Source organism: Suncus etruscus, chromosome 3 (assembly GCF_024139225.1).
Source record: "Suncus etruscus isolate mSunEtr1 chromosome 3, mSunEtr1.pri.cur, whole genome shotgun sequence".
Lineage (NCBI taxonomy): Eukaryota > Metazoa > Chordata > Mammalia > Eulipotyphla > Soricidae > Suncus > Suncus etruscus.
In genome coordinates, this window is record NC_064850.1 from 68318884 (window position 1) to 68336568 (window position 17685).

At 54.1% G+C, this 17685-nt stretch overlaps 1 protein-coding gene across 1 annotated transcript in view; it reads left to right on the top strand.

The window, feature by feature from the left end:
- Window positions 1–8609, top strand: part of TNNT2 (troponin T2, cardiac type) — a 12560-nt gene extending 3951 nt beyond the window's left edge. Inside the window, exons 4-15 of the mRNA XM_049770804.1 lie at window positions 965–1000; window positions 2351–2449; window positions 2744–2779; window positions 3338–3371; window positions 4723–4783; window positions 4942–5058; window positions 5657–5734; window positions 6059–6169; window positions 7168–7277; window positions 7653–7743; window positions 8210–8250; window positions 8413–8609. Coding sequence (XP_049626761.1) covers window positions 965–1000; window positions 2351–2449; window positions 2744–2779; window positions 3338–3371; window positions 4723–4783; window positions 4942–5058; window positions 5657–5734; window positions 6059–6169; window positions 7168–7277; window positions 7653–7743; window positions 8210–8250; window positions 8413–8458 — 860 coding nt within the window. The 3' untranslated portion in view covers window positions 8459–8609. The remainder of the gene's footprint in view (window positions 1–964; window positions 1001–2350; window positions 2450–2743; window positions 2780–3337; window positions 3372–4722; window positions 4784–4941; window positions 5059–5656; window positions 5735–6058; window positions 6170–7167; window positions 7278–7652; window positions 7744–8209; window positions 8251–8412) is intronic.
- The last annotated feature ends 9076 nt before the right edge of the window (window positions 8610–17685 follow it).

The following is a 17685-nucleotide window of genomic DNA, read 5'->3' on the forward strand; positions in this document are numbered from 1 at the left end:
CTTCCTTCCTTCCTTCCTTCCTTCCTTCCTTCCTTCCTTCCTTCCTTCCTTCCCTCCTCTTAAAGTTTGAATCCAGTCTTTTTTATGCAAGCAAGTTCTGTGCTTTTCCACCTCTGGCCTCTGCTTTCTGTCACTACAGGGCTTGGCTGTGATTTGCTGTGATTGCATCGAGACCTCTGCCCTGAGGTGGGGCAGGTGCCTTTGTATCAGCTCCTTGCATGGTGGTGTCTGGCAGCAAGTGGCTATGAGGGCACATTGCAGGGGGCACTCTTCTCTGGGGACAGGAGAGATGGTGCTGGCCACACACTCTTTCTTTGGGTTGCTCTTTGCCCCTGGATGGCTGTTCTAGAAACCGCGCCTGCCTCGAAGTGAACCCAGCCTCTCCCCAGGCAGCTCATTACAGCATATAGGTGGCTTCCAGGGGGCTTCCAGGACAGAGTCCGCTTCTTGGGCACACTTTCTGGGCAAGGACAAGCACTCTGACTTGAACCCTGAAGCAGGGCAGAAAGAAGCTGGGCGATTGCTAAGCGCTTCCCTTTTCCCTGTGCCAGGCCCGCTATACACTCAGTCACTAACCTTTGCCAGGGTCCAGAGTAGTACAGCTAAGGCTGGACCAGCAGGGGGCAGGGGAGGTTAGGGACACCTAGCTGCACCCTCCCTACACTGGGTTTTTGGCACCTGCAGATTCTGCCCTTGAGAGCCCAGAAACCAATCGACAGTGGCCAGTGGGGCCAAGGACAATGCCTGGCCCAGATCTAGGGTCTCTCTACAGAGGCTCAGACCAAGTGCTGCTAGGAAGTGAGAGCCGAGCACACGCCTAATGTGCTAGAAACTGGGATTTGGGGTCGGAGGTGAGCCCAGACTGAGCTGCTGCCAAGGCTGGACCCTGCTCAACCACTGCCTCTCCCTGCTGCCCCACACTAACCTGTTTTGCTTCTCCCTGCTGCTGCCGCTGCTCCCCAAGTCTCAGAAGAGGAGGACTGGCAGGAGGACGAAGACGGTACAACCTCTCCCTGGGGGGTACGGGGCAGTGGGAGCCAGGCCAGCTTCATCCACATTCAGAGCAGCCTAGAGCTACTCCCATTTTCTGGGTCCTGTTCTTTCCCTGGGACAGATGGGGCAGGAAGGACCTAGGGTTCCCTTCAATCTGTGGTGCAAGGGCCTAGCAAGTCAATCTAGGGGCCAGAACTGGCAGTGCAGGGGGGCTGGATGCCAGTCAGGGTGTCTGCTGCTGGGAGGCAAGGGCAGTCCAGCAGGAAGAGGATGAAGATGAGGATGAGGGGGGCACACATTTGGGTTAGATCCCCAGAGCTTTCTGAAGCAGAGGCCCCAAGATGGGATCCTTGACTGCGCCGTATCTCCTGGTGAGAGCAAGGCATTCTACAGAGGCACAAGAGGTGCTCATGGGGGGCCTGAAGGTGGACCCCATCACCGGTCAGTCCTGCACCCTCATCCTTTCTGAATAAACTTCTTCAGGGGTCACAGAGGAGGTGTCACTTTCCCTAAGGACCCAGACCTGGGGGGACTGGGTTAGCCTTTATCTTAGGGCACAATGCCCCAGGCAGAGCATGTGCTGGAGTCCTGCATCCTCTCTGTCCATGTTTCCATCTGCTCTGAGTGCCTACCGGGGCTGGGCCACACCGCCTTGCCAAGCTTACAGCTGGGACCCGTGCTGCCTCCACCCCTCACTCAGCCTGAGCTTTGGTCTATTTCATTTACTGAAGTGCTGTAGTTTTATTTAGAGGAAAGTGGGGTGGATTGAGATTCATGACTGGGAGAGAAGAGGCTTCTCCAAAGGGCAGAGGGCCCAGGACCCACATTCTGGGCTGTGGATGGAGAATGCACCTGCTTTCAGATGCACAAATCAGCCAAGATCATGGGGTCCAGGGGTGTCAGGGCCCTGGGGGGACCCTGGTGGAATGGGGAGCAGGGTGTGTCCTAGGAGGCTGTGGAGGAAGGGGAAGTCAAGCCCCTTTCATCTCCATGGTCTGCAAGTTTAGCACCAGAGCTTGCCCAGCCTACTCATGCCACCCTGCTGTGGTTTCCCTGTGGACAGCAATAAAATTATTAGGCTTTGGTCCACCATGGGCTGTGTCCCAATAAAACTTTATTTATAGCAACAGTCTGAGATCTTAATAAAACTTTATTTATAGCAACAGTATGAACCAGGTTTGGCCTTTGGACCATACAAATTGTAGACTGCTAATAAAAATCAAACCCCAAGCAAACTATATCAGTCACAGTCACACTCACCCCAAATATATGTGGAACCTGTTGCCACTGATCCTGACACACACACCCCTGTGATGCTCATGGAGCCTGGTGCTCAATGTCTGATTTCCTTCCCTAGAGCAGGAAGATGTAACGGAAGAAGCTGAGGTTGAGGCCGAGGCTGAGGCTGAGGTTGAGGCCGAGGCTGAGGCTGAGGCTGAGGACACCAATGTAGAAGGTAAGGCTCAGGGAGAGGGTGCAGGGGGGCTTGAGTGTTGGTTAGAGGGACTTCCCTCCATCAAGCAGAGTACCTGCGCAGCTATGCCATCCTGGTTAGGCTCAGCCTTAAACTCCTCTGGTGTGCTTGATCATGGGCTTCTTGGAGCAACCAACTGCAGGGCTATGGGGTGTGGACAGAGAACCCCATTGTGGCCAGGGCTCCTGGCGTGTGTGTGTGTGTGTGTGTGTGTGTGTGTGTGTGTGTGTGTGTGTGTGAGTATATAGCTTTGCTGACGTCTCCCATTCTGTGTAGAAGATGGACAGGAGGAGGAAACCAAGGAAGCAGAAGGTAATTGCTGGTGGCACCAGGAAAGAGGTTTGAGGGGGATCGTCCTGCATGGCATCCTGGGGAGGAGGGGGAGGATGGAAGGGGAGGGGATTGAACTTGGTGGTCCTGTAGGTTTGTGACATGGTCCCTCCCCATCCAGAGCAGCTGACCCTATTGGTGCCTGGGGTGGATCAGGAGTGTCCACTCTACCACTTGAGCTGTGGTTTGTTGACAATCGGTCCATAAGTTGTGCTCCTCCAGCCAGTGCTTGTCAGGCCTCCAGGCGAAGGACAGCGGGTGGGGGGCATGTCCCTGTCCTCAGCTCTCTGGAAGGCAAAGACTTGGGGGAAGGGGGAATTTTAGGGCTCCCTCCTCACTCCGAGGACCCAGAGAGAGGCTGGGAGAGAGGCTTTGACAATTCCCTAGAGCCCCCAAGGATGTATCCCTGGGAGGTGGAGGGAGCTGACACCCTCTTAATTCTCATGGGTGCCTGGTTGGGAGGGATTTCCTACACAAATGGGGAAACTGACACCCCAGCTGTCCAGCTCACTAGGGGCCTCTGTGCTTCCTCTTTCACAGATGGCCCAGTGGAGGAGTCCAAGCCCAAGCCCAGGTGAGCAGTCACATCCCCCAGTGGGGGAGCACAGGGTGGGCAGGTGGGAGGGCAAGGTCGTTCAGTGGGCATGGCTGAGAGTTTTCAGGCACAGGCCACCAGGGATAGTTGTGCAGGCGGTGCATTGTGAAAGAGTGGCTGCCTGAGGGTGCAGGTTCTGGAATTCACCCACCATCATTTTCAACAGGGGACAGCATAGTGCCATCTAGAAACGTGTGGACAAGTCATTGTGGGCAGGCACCCCACCCCATCCCACAGCATGACAAAACTGGGCTTTTCACTTCTCCTCAGAGAAAAGGAGAGATATGGGACATGCACTTGAACCATGCAAGCCTAGGCTGGTATCTTCTGAGTCCAGAGGGTCTAGGCAACTCCAGGGGCTTCTTTATGAACCTACCCCAGGGGCTGGAGTGTTGGGTAGGTGGGGCCCAGCATTTTGGGCCACATTAAACCCACCAGCAGATGGCACTACTCACAGCCTTTCCTGGTTTACTTGGTACCTCCCCTCAGGCTGCCCTTCTCTTGCCCATGATTGTGTCAGACCCCCTCCAGTCTCATATAGCCCAAAGGCCAACTGGGAACCGAGGACTGGAGCCCTCTGGGCCTGGTGGCAGAAGACAAGTTATGTACTGGGTGAGAACTAAAGTGAAGGATGTGGGGCCGGAGAGATAGCACAGTGGTGTTTGCCTTGCAAGCAGCCTATCCAGGACCTAAGGTGGTTGGTTTGAATCCCAGCTGCCCATATGGTCCCCCATGCCTGCCAGGAGCTATTTCTGAGCAGATAGCCAGGAGTAGCCCCTGAGCACTGCTGGGTGTGGCCCAAAAAACAAAAACCAAAAACAAACAAACAAACAAAAAGTGAAGGATGTAGGTTTGAGGGAGGTTCTGAGGGGTCCAGCTCAAGAACTGCCCAGTGTGCAGCTTCTGGCACTGAGGAAAGAGGGGAATGAGGGGAAGAGAGGATGAGGGAGATGAAGGGATGAGAGGATTACAATTGAGAGAATGAGGGAATGGGGGGGGAGAATGAGAGGATTATGGGATAAGAAGATGAGGGGATGTGGGGATGAGGGTGATGAGTTGATGAGAGGATGAGGGAAATGTAGGGGAGAGGGGAATGAGAAGATGAGGGAATGAGGGGAATAAGAGGATAGGGGAATGAAGAGATGAGGGAAATGAGGGGATAAGAGGATGAGGGGAAAAGCAGATGAGGAAAATGAATAGATGAGAAGATGAGGGGAATGAAAGGGTTTGGGGAACAAGGGGATGGCTCTGTTTCCTGGGATACAGGGTGCTGGGGTCCTGGATTGGGGACACTGTGAAGCTTTGCCCTCATACATCCTCCTCTCCACAGGCCATTCATGCCCAACCTGGTGCCCCCCAAGATCCCTGATGGAGAGAGAGTAGACTTTGACGTGAGTCTGGTGGAGCTGGTGGCAGCCATACTGTTCTCTGGGTTTCGGCCCATGTCTGCCCTCGCCTGTAGCCCTGCCCCTCCATCTTGCATGGGGGAAGGCAGTGTTTGACCTGGGCTTCCAGGGACCAGGTGACCTCAGCCCCACATGCACTATAGGACATTCACCGGAAGCGCATGGAGAAGGACCTGAATGAGCTGCAGACACTGATCGAGGCCCACTTTGAGAACAGGAAGAAGGAGGAGGAGGAGCTCATCTCTCTCAAAGACAGGATCGTAGGTTGCTTGTCTCCCACCCAAACATCTCTGCAACCCTGCCTCCTCCAGGAAGCCTTCTTGGGTACCCTTGCTCTGTTAGGATGGCCCATACAGTGGGTCTTGCTGTCTCCTTGCCCAAGTCTGGAGCCAAATCAAGTCCCTGCTCCCTCCAGCCCAAACCCTGACTGTGGAATCCAATGCCTGTTGCTCACCTGCCCGTCACCCTGCCCTGACTGAGGAACATATGATTAATCTGTGGCTGAGTCTGACATCTGCCCTGGAGCTGGAGGTTCCTCAGAGTGCTTGCTATCTTCCCCACCACAAGCTGCTGGCGGGGGTGGGTGGGGGTGGGGGTGTCAGTCGGCAGTGCTCATGGAAGGATGGCGGAGTCTGAATTGTTCGGTTGTGGCTGATCCCTGAGCAGCCTTAGAGGCAGGTCATTCTTGGCTTTGCAGAGGGCCATTTCCAAGACCCTGTCTGAGTTGCTCCGGAGAGCTTAGAGCCACCAGGAAGTGCTTTCCAAAGGCCCTGCAGTCTCTGAGACAGACGACCCGTGGGTCTGTGGCTGTCCCTGTCCGGGGTCCTGGACCTCAGGGGGCCACACTGTGTCCTGCAGGAGAAGCGCCGCGCGGAGCGGGCAGAACAGCAGCGCATCCGCAGTGAGCGGGAGAAGGAGCGGCAGGCCCGGCTGGCCGTGAGTGACCCCCAACCACACTGACACCCTCACTTCCCAGAGACACAGACAGCCCCTGAGACTGCAGTGGGCAAGAGGGTCGGTGCCTAGAACCTTGCCCCAGTGCGCCTTCTCTGGTCCTCACCACCCCAGCACCCTGGGAGAGGCACCCACCCCTCCTGACTGTGGGGGTGCTTGCTTGTATATGGGACTCAGGTCTCCCACAAACACCCTCACAGAATCTCAGCTTTCGCATAAGCATCCCTGGCAGTCAGTCGTTCAGGGCCAGGGTTTCTGGATCTCACCCCCTCCAAACCCCTTGTTCACCCGCCCTCTGGAAACCAGGAAGAGCGGGCCCGGCGTGAGGAGGAGGAGAACAGGAAAAAGGCCGAGGATGAGGCCCGGAAGAAGAAGGCCTTGTCCAACATGATGCATTTCGGAGGTTATATCCAGAAGGTATGTGGGGGGCAGGCTGGGGAGAGGGTATCACAGACAGGACACAGCCAGAAGTGAGCCCTGGGTACACCTGGTATGGCCCCCCAAACCAGACCAGACAGAAAAACAACCAGGTGTGTGCATAAAGGATGGAGCAGTGGAGGTCCTGACGGGGGTCCCTTGAAGGGTAGAACCCCTGCCAATGCAGGGAAAGCCATGCCCAGTCTCTCCACCTGACGGCTTCAGGGGTCATAGACAGGTCCACTGTGCCCCAGATCCCAGCTCAGTCTGGGAGCCTCAAGGTAACAGAGAGCCCTGGGCTCTCTGTCCTTGCCTGCAGCCCTGTGGAACACTACTGGGTACCTCTAGGTGTGGCTTCCTCATGGGGAAAAATGGTGCTGTTACCTCCCTATGGAGGTTGTCCCTGCTCTAAGCAAAGATTTCTAGCCCCTTTGAAGGCTAGCTAGATCGGCCCCAGTGGGCCTGGCTCTGTTGAGTTCACCCCCATCCCTGCCCCAGTGCTCAGGCCCTGGAGGGTGGCTGAATCATGCTCCTTCTCACCCTGTCTTTCCACCTCCGTCTCGGCCCTGTCTTCTGTCCCTCCTCTGTCTGTCCTGTCCGGCCTCCATCTTTCTCTCTCGATCTCTCCCTCATGGTGCCCTGGCTTGGCAGGCCCAGGTGGGTACCAAAGCCTCATGCTCGTGTCCTCCCCAGAGTTCTGGGGGCCTCACAGAGGGGCTCCCACTCAGGGGGGAGTGTTTGGGGGGCTGAGGGGTACAGGTGAGGGGGGGAGCCCCTAGAGTGATAGAAGGGCCAGGACCTGAAGGACTCTCCTGGCCCCTGCCTCAGTTTCTCTGGGGCACACAGCAGGAGATAGGGTGGGAAGTGGCAAGACCAAGTGAAGGTCATTGTTGAGGGGACTCTGTGTGTGTGTGTGTGTGTGTGTGTGTGTGTGTGTGTGTGTGTGTGTGCATGTGTGCTATGCTCTAGCCAACTCCCCTGCTGTCACCCCCCTCCAGACAGAGCGGAAAAGCGGAAAGAGGCAAACGGAACGGGAAAAGAAAAAGAAGATCCTGGCGGAGAGGAGGAAGGCTCTGGCCATCGACCACTTGAATGAAGATCAGTTGAGGTGGGGGATTTGGGGGAAGTGTCTGTAAGCCTCTGGTCTAGGGCAGGCGGCGCCTTCTCAGAAGTCACACCAGAGGGCGTTGTCGCCACACATTTCTCCCAGGCACCGTGAGTGGGCGAGGCTGGGAGCGGGTCTGTGCTTTGCTGATGAGGGAGAGAAGGAGGTAGGAGTCTCTGAAAAAAAATCTAACCTGCACAGACCCTCACTCACATACACCAGCACTTGTATTGCTGCGCCAAAGGGCTGATCCCTTACTTTGCTTCTCACCCCGTTCTATGCCCTGTTGGCTCCTGAGCAATGGGAGAGTTCTTGTTAGCTGGACAAGGGAAGCCCTAGGGAGTCCCTGTGCCCCTAACCCATCCTCTCACCCTGCAGGGAGAAGGCCAAGGAGCTCTGGCAGAGCATCTACAACCTGGAGGCTGAGAAGTTCGACCTGCAGGAGAAGTTCAAGCAGCAGAAGTACGAGGTGAACATCCCAATTTTCTCCCTATTTCCCCATGTGGGGGCTACAAGGTGAGCACCCCCATTTCCTCAGTTCCCCAGGTAGGGATTATGAGGTGAATTCTCCTCCTGGGCCCCAGGCAGCTTCTGACAGGTCTGGAGCAGAGCTGGCAGCAGCCATGCACTCTCTTCCCTTGGTCCCTGACTAACTCCTTCAGGTCCAGTGAACACAGTAGGGGTGTGTACTGCAGGTCTGCATCCTGCCCCTCACACAGGCCTCTGCGGGGACACCAGGATATCGCAGCATGAAGCCACCAGGCATACCTTGGGGCCCTAGAGATACCCTGACTTGGGCACTGCCCTCCCCTCTTCCTGTCCCACCTCTTTCCCTCATTCACCCCTCTCAGCCCCTTCCCCCCCCCCCCCAGGATCCCTCCCCCAGGCAGCCTGAATTCAGAGATCCCCATGAACCTACATTTTTTTCTCTGCAGATCAATGTGCTCCGGAACAGGATCAACGACAACCAGAAAGTGTAAGACGCAGCCCCACCAAATCCTCATCCTGCCCCTGCCCCTTGCTCTTCAGGGCGCTAGTGAGAGCTCCCAGTCCAGCCCCTCAAGACCCCCACCCCAGCTGCTCCCAAGCCCATTGAAGTCCAGCCCTGATCCAGCTAACTGGTCCTGCTTTTCCACAGCTCCAAGAGCCGCGGGAAGGCCAAGGTCACGGGGCGCTGGAAGTAGAGGCCATCTTGTCCTCTTCTGCAGCCCTCAGCACTAGGGGCCTCCCAAGTTCCCCCCACCCCACCTGGACCCAACTCTGTGGAAACTGGGTACTCCAGGCCTGGCCCCTTGCCTGCTTCATGCCAGTAATAAAAGCTGTTTTTGGCCCCAAGAGTCGCTGTCACTGTCCTGCACTGAGAAACTGAGGCCAAGACCAGCCTATGGGGTGAGTAGACAGCAGATCCTGGCCTCAAGTACCAGCACCTACTGGATGGACTTCTAGTGAGGAGATGGTGGAGGCCTAGGCTTGTGAGAGCCGGAGACTGGGGGGCTTGGGGTGCTGTGGAACTGGTCTCTGTGTGAACTGATGAGTCACCAGCAGCACCAGGGACAGACTGTCCAGCAGGCTGGTGGGTGGCCCCGCCTGAGTCACTCAGGGAACAATGGAGCTCTTTGACCACCTGCATTTCTTCCCCTCTGCCAGGGCACCCAGAAGCCGGCATCTGACAGCCGACAGGGTAGGAAGGCAGGAAGGCTGGTTTCACTTGGCAGCTGCCTAGGCCAGCTCTGGGATGGTACCTCAGTTTCCCCTGCCTGTGCATTGAACATCCTGTAGGGCTAACTGCACACTGGCCCCTCCTAGAGTTCCTGAGCTATGAAGACATTCTGGTTTTTTGTTCTGGGAGTGAGAAGATAATGCACCTCTGCCAGGAAGGCCTCCCATTCCCAGTATGTCACTCCCAAACCTGCCCACAGTCCTGTAGCCAGCTGAGACTCTCTGCCCACTCCGCCCTGCTAAAGCTTCCTCCGAAGGAGAGCCAGGTGTCAGATGGCCTGTCTAGTAACTCCCTCCTGCCACAGCCGCAGAAGCTGTAACAGGTGCTAGATATGGGGGTGGGGGGTCCTCTGGAGTCTGTGAGGCCTCATTACTCTCCATTCATGATATCACTTACTACATTCATGCATTTACTTATCTACTCATCATGCATCTATTAATTCATCCATTCACTCATGCACTTACTCATTCATACATTCACTCATTTGTACATTTACTCATTCATGCATTCACTCACTTTATTCATGCATTTATCCATTTGTTCATTCATTATGCATTAAACTTATTCATGCATTTACTCATCCATGCATTCTCTCATTCATTATCCATGCATTTATTCACTCATTCATTCTTTTACTCTTCCATACATTTACTTATTCAGGCATTCACTCATTTATTCATGCATTCACTTACTTGTTATCCATACATTCATTCAATCATGAATATACTCATTCTTGCCTTCACTCTTTTATGCATTTTTCTTTCATTTATTCATGCAATCACTTATACATTCACTCATTCATGCATTCACTTACTCATGTAATCACTCATTCATTCATTCATGATCTTCTGTGCCAAGAAGATCTACCTAGATCTACCTAGAGACTGATGTAAAAAGGCAGTGGAACCCCGGAATTTACTGCCCAGAGGGAGGGAGAAAGAGCAGAGAATTCCAGTTCACTGGTCAGCAGGCAGAGGCCACTGGCCCCAGACTGGTAGAGGAAAAGTTTTCTGCAGTGAGTCCTGGGGTGCAAGATATCAGGACAGAGGGGAGACAGGGCCTGGGAACATGAAGGGGGAGAGCCCACATGTCCCACTCAGTCTGTGGGAACAGGAAACTGAAGTTCAGTCCTTGTCCTGCAAGGTGGGTGGGGAGGCAGGTCTGGGCCCACTTTCTATAAAGGGACCATGCAGCCCTTTCTGCCCTGGGCTCCCTACACATTCCTGGGGACTCCATGTCCACTTTCTCATGATCTCAGCAGTTGAATATGGTGGGGCAGAGCCTGAGCCCAGCAAGGTGTAGTTTCAAAACAAAACCCGAAAAGAAACAGAAACCATACACAGTCCATGCAGCTAGCTTTTTCATAGGACCCTGGGGAGGGCTGACCCGGCAGCCAGGGCCTAGAATCCTGTGTCAGGTTCAAGGGAAACTCCTGTCTAGCACCCCTGGCAGGGGCCCAGCCCCTCTGCAGCCTCTCCTCTTCCCTCATGTCTGTGGGGCCTGCCCAAGGCCCACCCAGTTAGGCTGTGATTCACAGAAACCAGCTTGGTCACCCCGCCCCACTTCCCTGGCACCGGCTCATCCCGGCCCACTGCCCACCCCAACTTCCAGGGCCATTTAAGCTGATCTCAAGGGGACAGTTGGGAGACAGCGCCCGGCCCCAGGGCGCAGCCCCACCCGCCTCTGTGGCCCTGTGCTGCCGCCACGCCTCAGCACACCCTAGTGCCAACGCGGTTCTCCCGGTCGGGTGGGCCTGGGTGCCGCGGATCAGCACCGGGAGGGCTGCTGAGCTGCTTCCAGGCGCCACAAGAGCTGACGCTGCGCTGGGCAGGGCGGATGGTACAGCCATATGGCGCATGCGTTGCGCTCTGGAGGACACTTGGGGTGTGGTGTGGCCTAGAAGCCTCCAGCCTAGTCCCAGGCTTCTTGGAGAAGCAGGACTGGAACTGGCCCGAGTTGGGGGTCACAGGCAGAGAGGGTGGGTGGGAAGGACTATGGAACAGCAGGGTCCCCTGCTGCTCCCAATTTACTCATGGGGTCCTACCTGCTGCCTGGCCTGGGGGACTATGGATGCCCCACTTGCAAGGCACCGATAGGTGCTTCCATGACTTATAGGGTCCCAGAGTCCCCTGGACGTGAACACAGGCTGTTGTCATCCTGGAGAGGTATATGCAGACTCGCTGCTTCTTCCATGACTGCTGAGCCCCTCCGTGCCCCCTCTGCACCCATTTCCCTGATGCTCCTTCAGAGCATCCCCATCCTGCCTCCCTACACTCAGCTCCAGGGCTGTGCAGCTTTGGGGAGAGTGGGTACAACCAGAACAGTAGTCTCTGGATGGGAGACTCTGGGCCAAGGACTTGGATTCACAAATTTGCCACTAACTGGCTGGCCTGGGCTACAGCCCTGAATCCCAATTTCTTCCTCTGCAGAGTGGTGGTGACTGGCATGGTGGTGGCCAGAAGGTGGGAATAAGTGTGTGGGGTAGCCAGCACAGGGGCAGAGCAGTACTGGGGAGCAAGTTGTGTAGGAGCAAAAGGGGAGGGACCCTACTAGTTTGGGACACAGGCAGAGGTAGGAGAAGGGCGTTAAGCCTAAACAGTTGGGCCCAGGGTCACAGTGCAGGGACTTGAAGTCCAGCTGGCTCTGCCATGAACTGTCAGCCCAGATACAACCAAAGGGGGGCCTGTGGGATTCCTGCCCTGAGTCTAGCCAAATGAGGCCCCACCCAAGTGAAGCCTTGCTCCACCTTTCAGAAACTAGGTTGGAGTTGAGGCTGGGCAGTCCTGACTGCAAGGCCTGTCACCTGATCCACTGGGTACAGATCTGTGTCAGGAAGGGCTGGAGCTGAATGAAAGAATTTCTGGGAGAATCCGTGGTCCCCACACTGGCTTCCATAATGCATCTCAGGGTTGGGGTGTGTGTGTGTGTGTCACTGATTACCTAGAACTGGGGAGGCTGATTCTTACACCTCGTTGTGGGCTGCCACCCCCACACTTGTCACACCTTTTATACCCCCCCACACCTGCCACCCCCTCACCTGAGTGAAATGACAGTCTGCACACACCTGACCCCTCAGCTTTTCATATGGTCTCTGCACCTGCCCTACATCACTTGGATAGAACCTGGAAGTGACAGAGGCCTTGGCTGGGAGGCAGCAACAAGGGTCCTTGATCCTGGGAAGGGCTGGCATCCATGCCAACCCTGGGCTCAAGCCCTGGTGCCCACTCCCTCCTTTCTGTACCCACCAGTTCCCTGGCGTGGCCCAGGGTGGGTCCTACTCATCCCTCCTCGCTCCTGGGCCAGGTTGGGCCCTTGCTGGTCATGGGAAGATGCATCTGGGCCTTACTCACCTCTTCTAGCCTCACCCTGTGAAGCGTGAGGGACCCGCCTGGCCCCTCTTCTGAAGACTCGGCACCCTGGTGATTGTCAGCTATGTGCATGGTGTGCAGGAACCTTTGCATGAACTCCTCAGCCCAGCTTTGTCATCTTGAACCCTCTACCTCATCTTAAATCTGAGCCCCTACGGGGTGCCCCAGCTCTTCCAGACCTCTCGTGGTTCAGCATCTCCTTCTGCCTTTCTGTTCTGTGGCATTGGCTCAGATTTCTGGCTCTTGGGGCTGCAAGACTCCTCTCTGGGTGTCTCCCCTTCCAGAAAGCCTTCCTGGATCAGCTCAGATCATGCTGCTTCCAGTATGAGACACAAATGCAGCCAGAGCACCTGTCATCCAGCAACTGGTGAAAGTGCATTCTTGGAGCTACCTTCTATTTATTGTTTTTAGTTTATTTCTTTGCACCACTCCCAGTGGTGCTCAGGGCTCACTCCAGTTCTTTGCTTAAGGATTACTTCTGACATTGCTCAAGGGAACATGTGCAGTGCCAGAGTGCAAACCTGGGTTGGCTGTGTGGAAGGCAAATGCCTCCCCACTGTGCTTCTTGCCCAGAGCTGGCAAGCACTGTAGTTTAGGATTACTGCCTAGGGGTTACCCTGGCCAACATTCCTAAGAAAGTATTCTGGACCCTGGCTCAGCCAATATGAGTGGCTGCAGGCAGAAGAAGGTATTTTTCTCCTGAACCCAGTGGTCTGTTCACAAAGGAAGGTCACATGTCAGCTACAGTCAGCTGACCAGTCTTTCCAGGCCCCGGCTTCTGGAGGGCTCTGCTAAGGCTCAAGATAAGGAGTGGCGAACAAGTTCAACACAAAGAGCCAGAATTTTAAACTGTGAGAGTCAGAGAGCCACACCATGCAGTGACTTGCCAAAACAGACAAATACTCACACAAAAGCATATAATTTTAACAATAATATATTAAACACATAGTGCATTTTGCCATTTTGAGTGAGGGTAAAAATCCTGCAGTGATGGTGAAGGTGTGCTGCGTCCTCCACACTAAGAACTAACAGCAAGATATGACCCAGCATGTGACGGCAAGATATGACCCAACATGTGACACACGGGTTCCCACTCGCTGGCCCGAGCAGTTGTTTCCGAGGGATGGGAGACGGGATGACGCAGCCTGGGGGCAGGACTTAGCGCTCGGAGATCTCTCCTCAGAGGTCCCTCCTCAGAAGCAGCAGAACAAAATCCAAACTTGGCAAAGAGCCACAGTAAACAAAATCATGATAAGAGGCAAAGAGCCTCGTTCATTTTGGCCGGGAGCCGCGTGTTCAACACCCCTGCTCCAGATGCTCCCTTCACCAGTGCATCTCCGCATGCAGGGACTGTGTTGCCAAGTGCCCAGGCCTTGACAAACCATAGACTCTTGTCCTGCTGGGCACCAGCTTCTCTAAGTGTCTGTCAGAGGAAAGGAAACTGAGTCACCTCACAAAGGCAGGGGTGTGTGAGGATAGGAATGTGTAAATTCGAGTCAGTCTGTATATATATCTATGCTTATGTGTGTGGGTAGATGTGTGTGTGTGTGTGTGTGTGTGTGTGTGTGTGTGTGTGTGAGAGAGAGAGAGAGAGAGGATATGTGAGTGTGTTAGCTCATCTGAATAGGAGTATGTGAGTCTGGAGTTTGTCTCTATGGGTGAGTGTGTGAATCTGTGTGTGAATACTGCATGCTTGACGTCTGTGTATGTGTGTACATGTCTACATGTGTGAGTGACTATATTTGTGTCTGTGTGTATATTTCTATGTGAATGTGAGTCTGTGTATATATATGTATATTTCTGTGTGTGCATGAGACTACCTTGTAGGGGTGTTTGCTTGTGTGAGTCTGTGCTTCTTTCCTTATGTGTGCGCACATCTGCATTGTGAATCTGTTGTCTGTAATTGTGTGTGATGAAGGGAGTTAGAGAAACTTTGCAAGTCTCTACCTTCATAAACATGGATACATATCCACACACATACTTCCATCCACACAGACATCCAATGAACATATATCCACATGCACACCCACCCACATACTCATATGTACACATATGCACCCACAATTCACACAGTTCATGCACATATCCACACACACCTATATGCACCATACGCACAAGAACGCACTTCCACACACACAGACACCAATTCTGCATGAGCCTCTCACAGGGCCTGGTAAGGGGCTGAGCTGGGCCAGAGATTGGGAGTTTCTCTGCCGCCCCTACCACAAAGCCTTATAGCTGGGTCAGTGGCACATCTGCATCTGGAGCAGGATGTCTTCACAGCTGATTTGAATCCCAGATGTCCCCTGTGTCCCAAAGCCAGGGGCTGGCATGACTGCAGGGAGGGGCTCAGGAAGGGCCCATCCTGCTGTCTAGTCGCAGCAGTTGGAGGCACCACCCTGAGACTCCTCAGTGACCTGAGGCTCAATGGCTCTGGAAGGCGGGACTGGCCCGGCCAGCCTGAGCACTGACTCACTGGCTTTGGCTGGCCTGTGTGTGGCAGAGGATTGAGGCAGGAGGGTGGGGATGCGGGCAGGAGGCCCAGGTGCCCGTGGACATGGGAAAGACCCACTGAGCTCAGGCACCAGCAGAGCAGCCAGGATGGGAGGAAGCAGTGCTGCTCTCTTCCTGAGGCTGGAAGGAGTCAAGGGGCTTCACCGGGCCTCAGGTCTGTGGCAGATGCAGCTTCTGCTGTCCACCGCACAGCATATTCAGCTACAGGCCTGCTGCCCTGAAGGCCAATGGGTCCACCTACGCCCAGAATTCTGTTAGCAAGTCCAGTGAGGGTCCAGTCAGTCCATTACCCTAGCAATTACAGAAAGGGCTGTGTGTGTGTGTGTGTGTGTGTGTGTGTGGTGTTGTGTGTATGGCCGTGTGTGGTGTGTGCTATGTGTGTGAAGTATGACTTGTGGGATGTGTGACTGTTATGTGCCTTTGTGTGATTCTGTGTATGGTATGTGTGTGAGTGTAACTGTGTGTATGTGTATGAATGTGATTATGTGGGGTGTTTGTGTATATGACTATGAGGCGTGTGATTTTGTGCGTATGGTATGTGTGTGTGTGACCATGTATGTTGTGTGTTATGTGTTTGAGTGAGACTTGTGTTGCATGTATGACTGTGAGGTGTGTGTGACTGTGTGTGTGGTATATATGACTTGTGTGGGGCGTCTGTCTGTGTGTGTGTATGTATAATGTGATCCAACACAAGCCCAATGTCCTTGCAGTCACAGGCTTCTGTGCTCGCTCTGACTCCAGCACCCTGTGGTTTTGGGTTGTGACTAAACTTGGATGCCTTGAACCTGAACTCAGGGCCTCACAGAAGAGTGAGCAGGTTCCCTGGCTGAGGAAGCTTAGGGGCCCAAGTGGACTATCCTGAGCAAAGGCCTGGTGTTGAATTAAATAATTAAGGATGGGGCTGGATGGCGATGGATGGTGAAGGATTTCTTTCTGCCACTCCAGGCCACGTGGCTCTGCAACCCCATTTAGCCGGTGAGTCCCAGGCCCAGGTGAAACGCGAAATCACTCACTCACAGGCAGGCTTCAGGAAGCATTAACTTTATTCATGCCCTATTCGCCACATGTGTGTGGCCTATCTCATAACCTTTCAAGCATTCAGCCATTCTTGGCTAGCCCTGCGTCTTAACTCACTTCAGCCATCTTCAGGGCCAAAGGAAACGGCCAAAAGGGCCGAATTCCCTCGGTTCCAGCCTTATCTAACTTTTCCAAGACCCCTCCCAGGAATGGGAGGGTCTTGCAGGTAAGGTTACACCTAATATTCAGTTCCCAAGACCCCTCCCAGAAATGGGTGGGTTTCAGGTACACCACAGCCTGGTTCCTTCTCCATGGCCCCAAGATGGAGACCAGGCCAAGGCTGGTGAGACACAGACTGAGGAGTAAGTGAGGGGGCATCCTAAGACACAGGGGACTGCTGGCTAGTTATCAAAGGGCAGAGTACTCTAAAGAGGGAGGTCAGGAGGGCACATAGGATCCATTTTCCTGGGAGCATCTATGTATCAACACAAGCATGATTTTTAGTCCCATTTCTGAGACTGTGTATCCAAGTCCTCTGCATTCTCTTCCCAGTTTACTGACTTTTCAGGATCATCTACAATCCCATTTACAACTGACCAGATACACTGAAACACTTCCTGTTTTCCTTTTTCAAGTGGTACCAGGACTCAAACACAGCCATGCCAGTCCCTTTCCTTCTATTTCCATGAGTATGGGAACATGTTCTGAGTTGGGTACGGTGCTGGCTGCTGAGAAAGGTCCCAGAGAGCATAAATCAGGGCTCCTGCCACAGGGATGTCTGCATTCCACCAGGGAAAGGGGCAGAGGTGGCATAAGTCTAGACCTGATCTGGGTCTCCACACAGGTGCCAGTGGGCTGAACCCCATGACCAGGCCTCCAAGGATAAACAGGCTTCTGACAGGCAATGCCAGGTAGAGCACACTGGGTAGGAGAAATGACATCATGACATGGAATAAAATGGGCACATTGTGTTTGGAGAGACATCGTCTGGGTGTAGCATGGAGGGAGGGAAGGAGTGGACAGAACAAATTGTGAGAGTAAATTGACCTCACAATTCTCCTCCAGCCACTGGGAAGTGGCAGGAGCTTTGTCTTCTGTGGTGGCTACTTTGGTGGCTGGAATGGGTTAGGATGGCCGGTAGAAGGCACTATCTCCAGCCATGGCCAAAGCCAAGTTCCAAGATGACTCTGAGTGATGGGCAAGGAGGGAAAACGATGTTTTCAGGTTTTGAATGAAAAAGGAAGTTCTGAAGATAAGGCCAAAACTGCTGCTTGGTTTAGTGAGTTGGGGATGGGAATTTCCTTAACTTACTATTTTGTTTCTCAAAAGTAAATGCATCCTTATCATCAGGTAGGCTTTCAACTTGGGGGAACAAAGAGTGAAAGCCAGGAAGGAGTAGGAGGGGAACCAAACTATGTCTAAGAGAGCTGAAGTGGGCTGTGTGAGTTTCCCTCTTGGGGCCTTAGTTTCCTTGAAGGAGCAACAGAGACAAGCACAATGTCACGACTTTCTCACCAAGCCCCAGACACCCTTGCTGCCTCCATCCCACTCTTCTGCCTTGCTTGGCTCACCACACTCACCCCTAATCCACCTTGGCAATTGTTCTCTACATGCATGCGCCTGCAAATGCTGAGCAGTGACTGCAATGCCCTCTGCAGCCTCTGCCCACTCTGCCCCTTCCTGTGAGTTTGAGCCAGCAGCAGCTTTGTTCTGACCCAGCAGGCCTGGGGAACAGTCATTTCTCTGCTCTTTGAACAATGGTTATTCTCAGCATCTTCTGGACACTATGGCC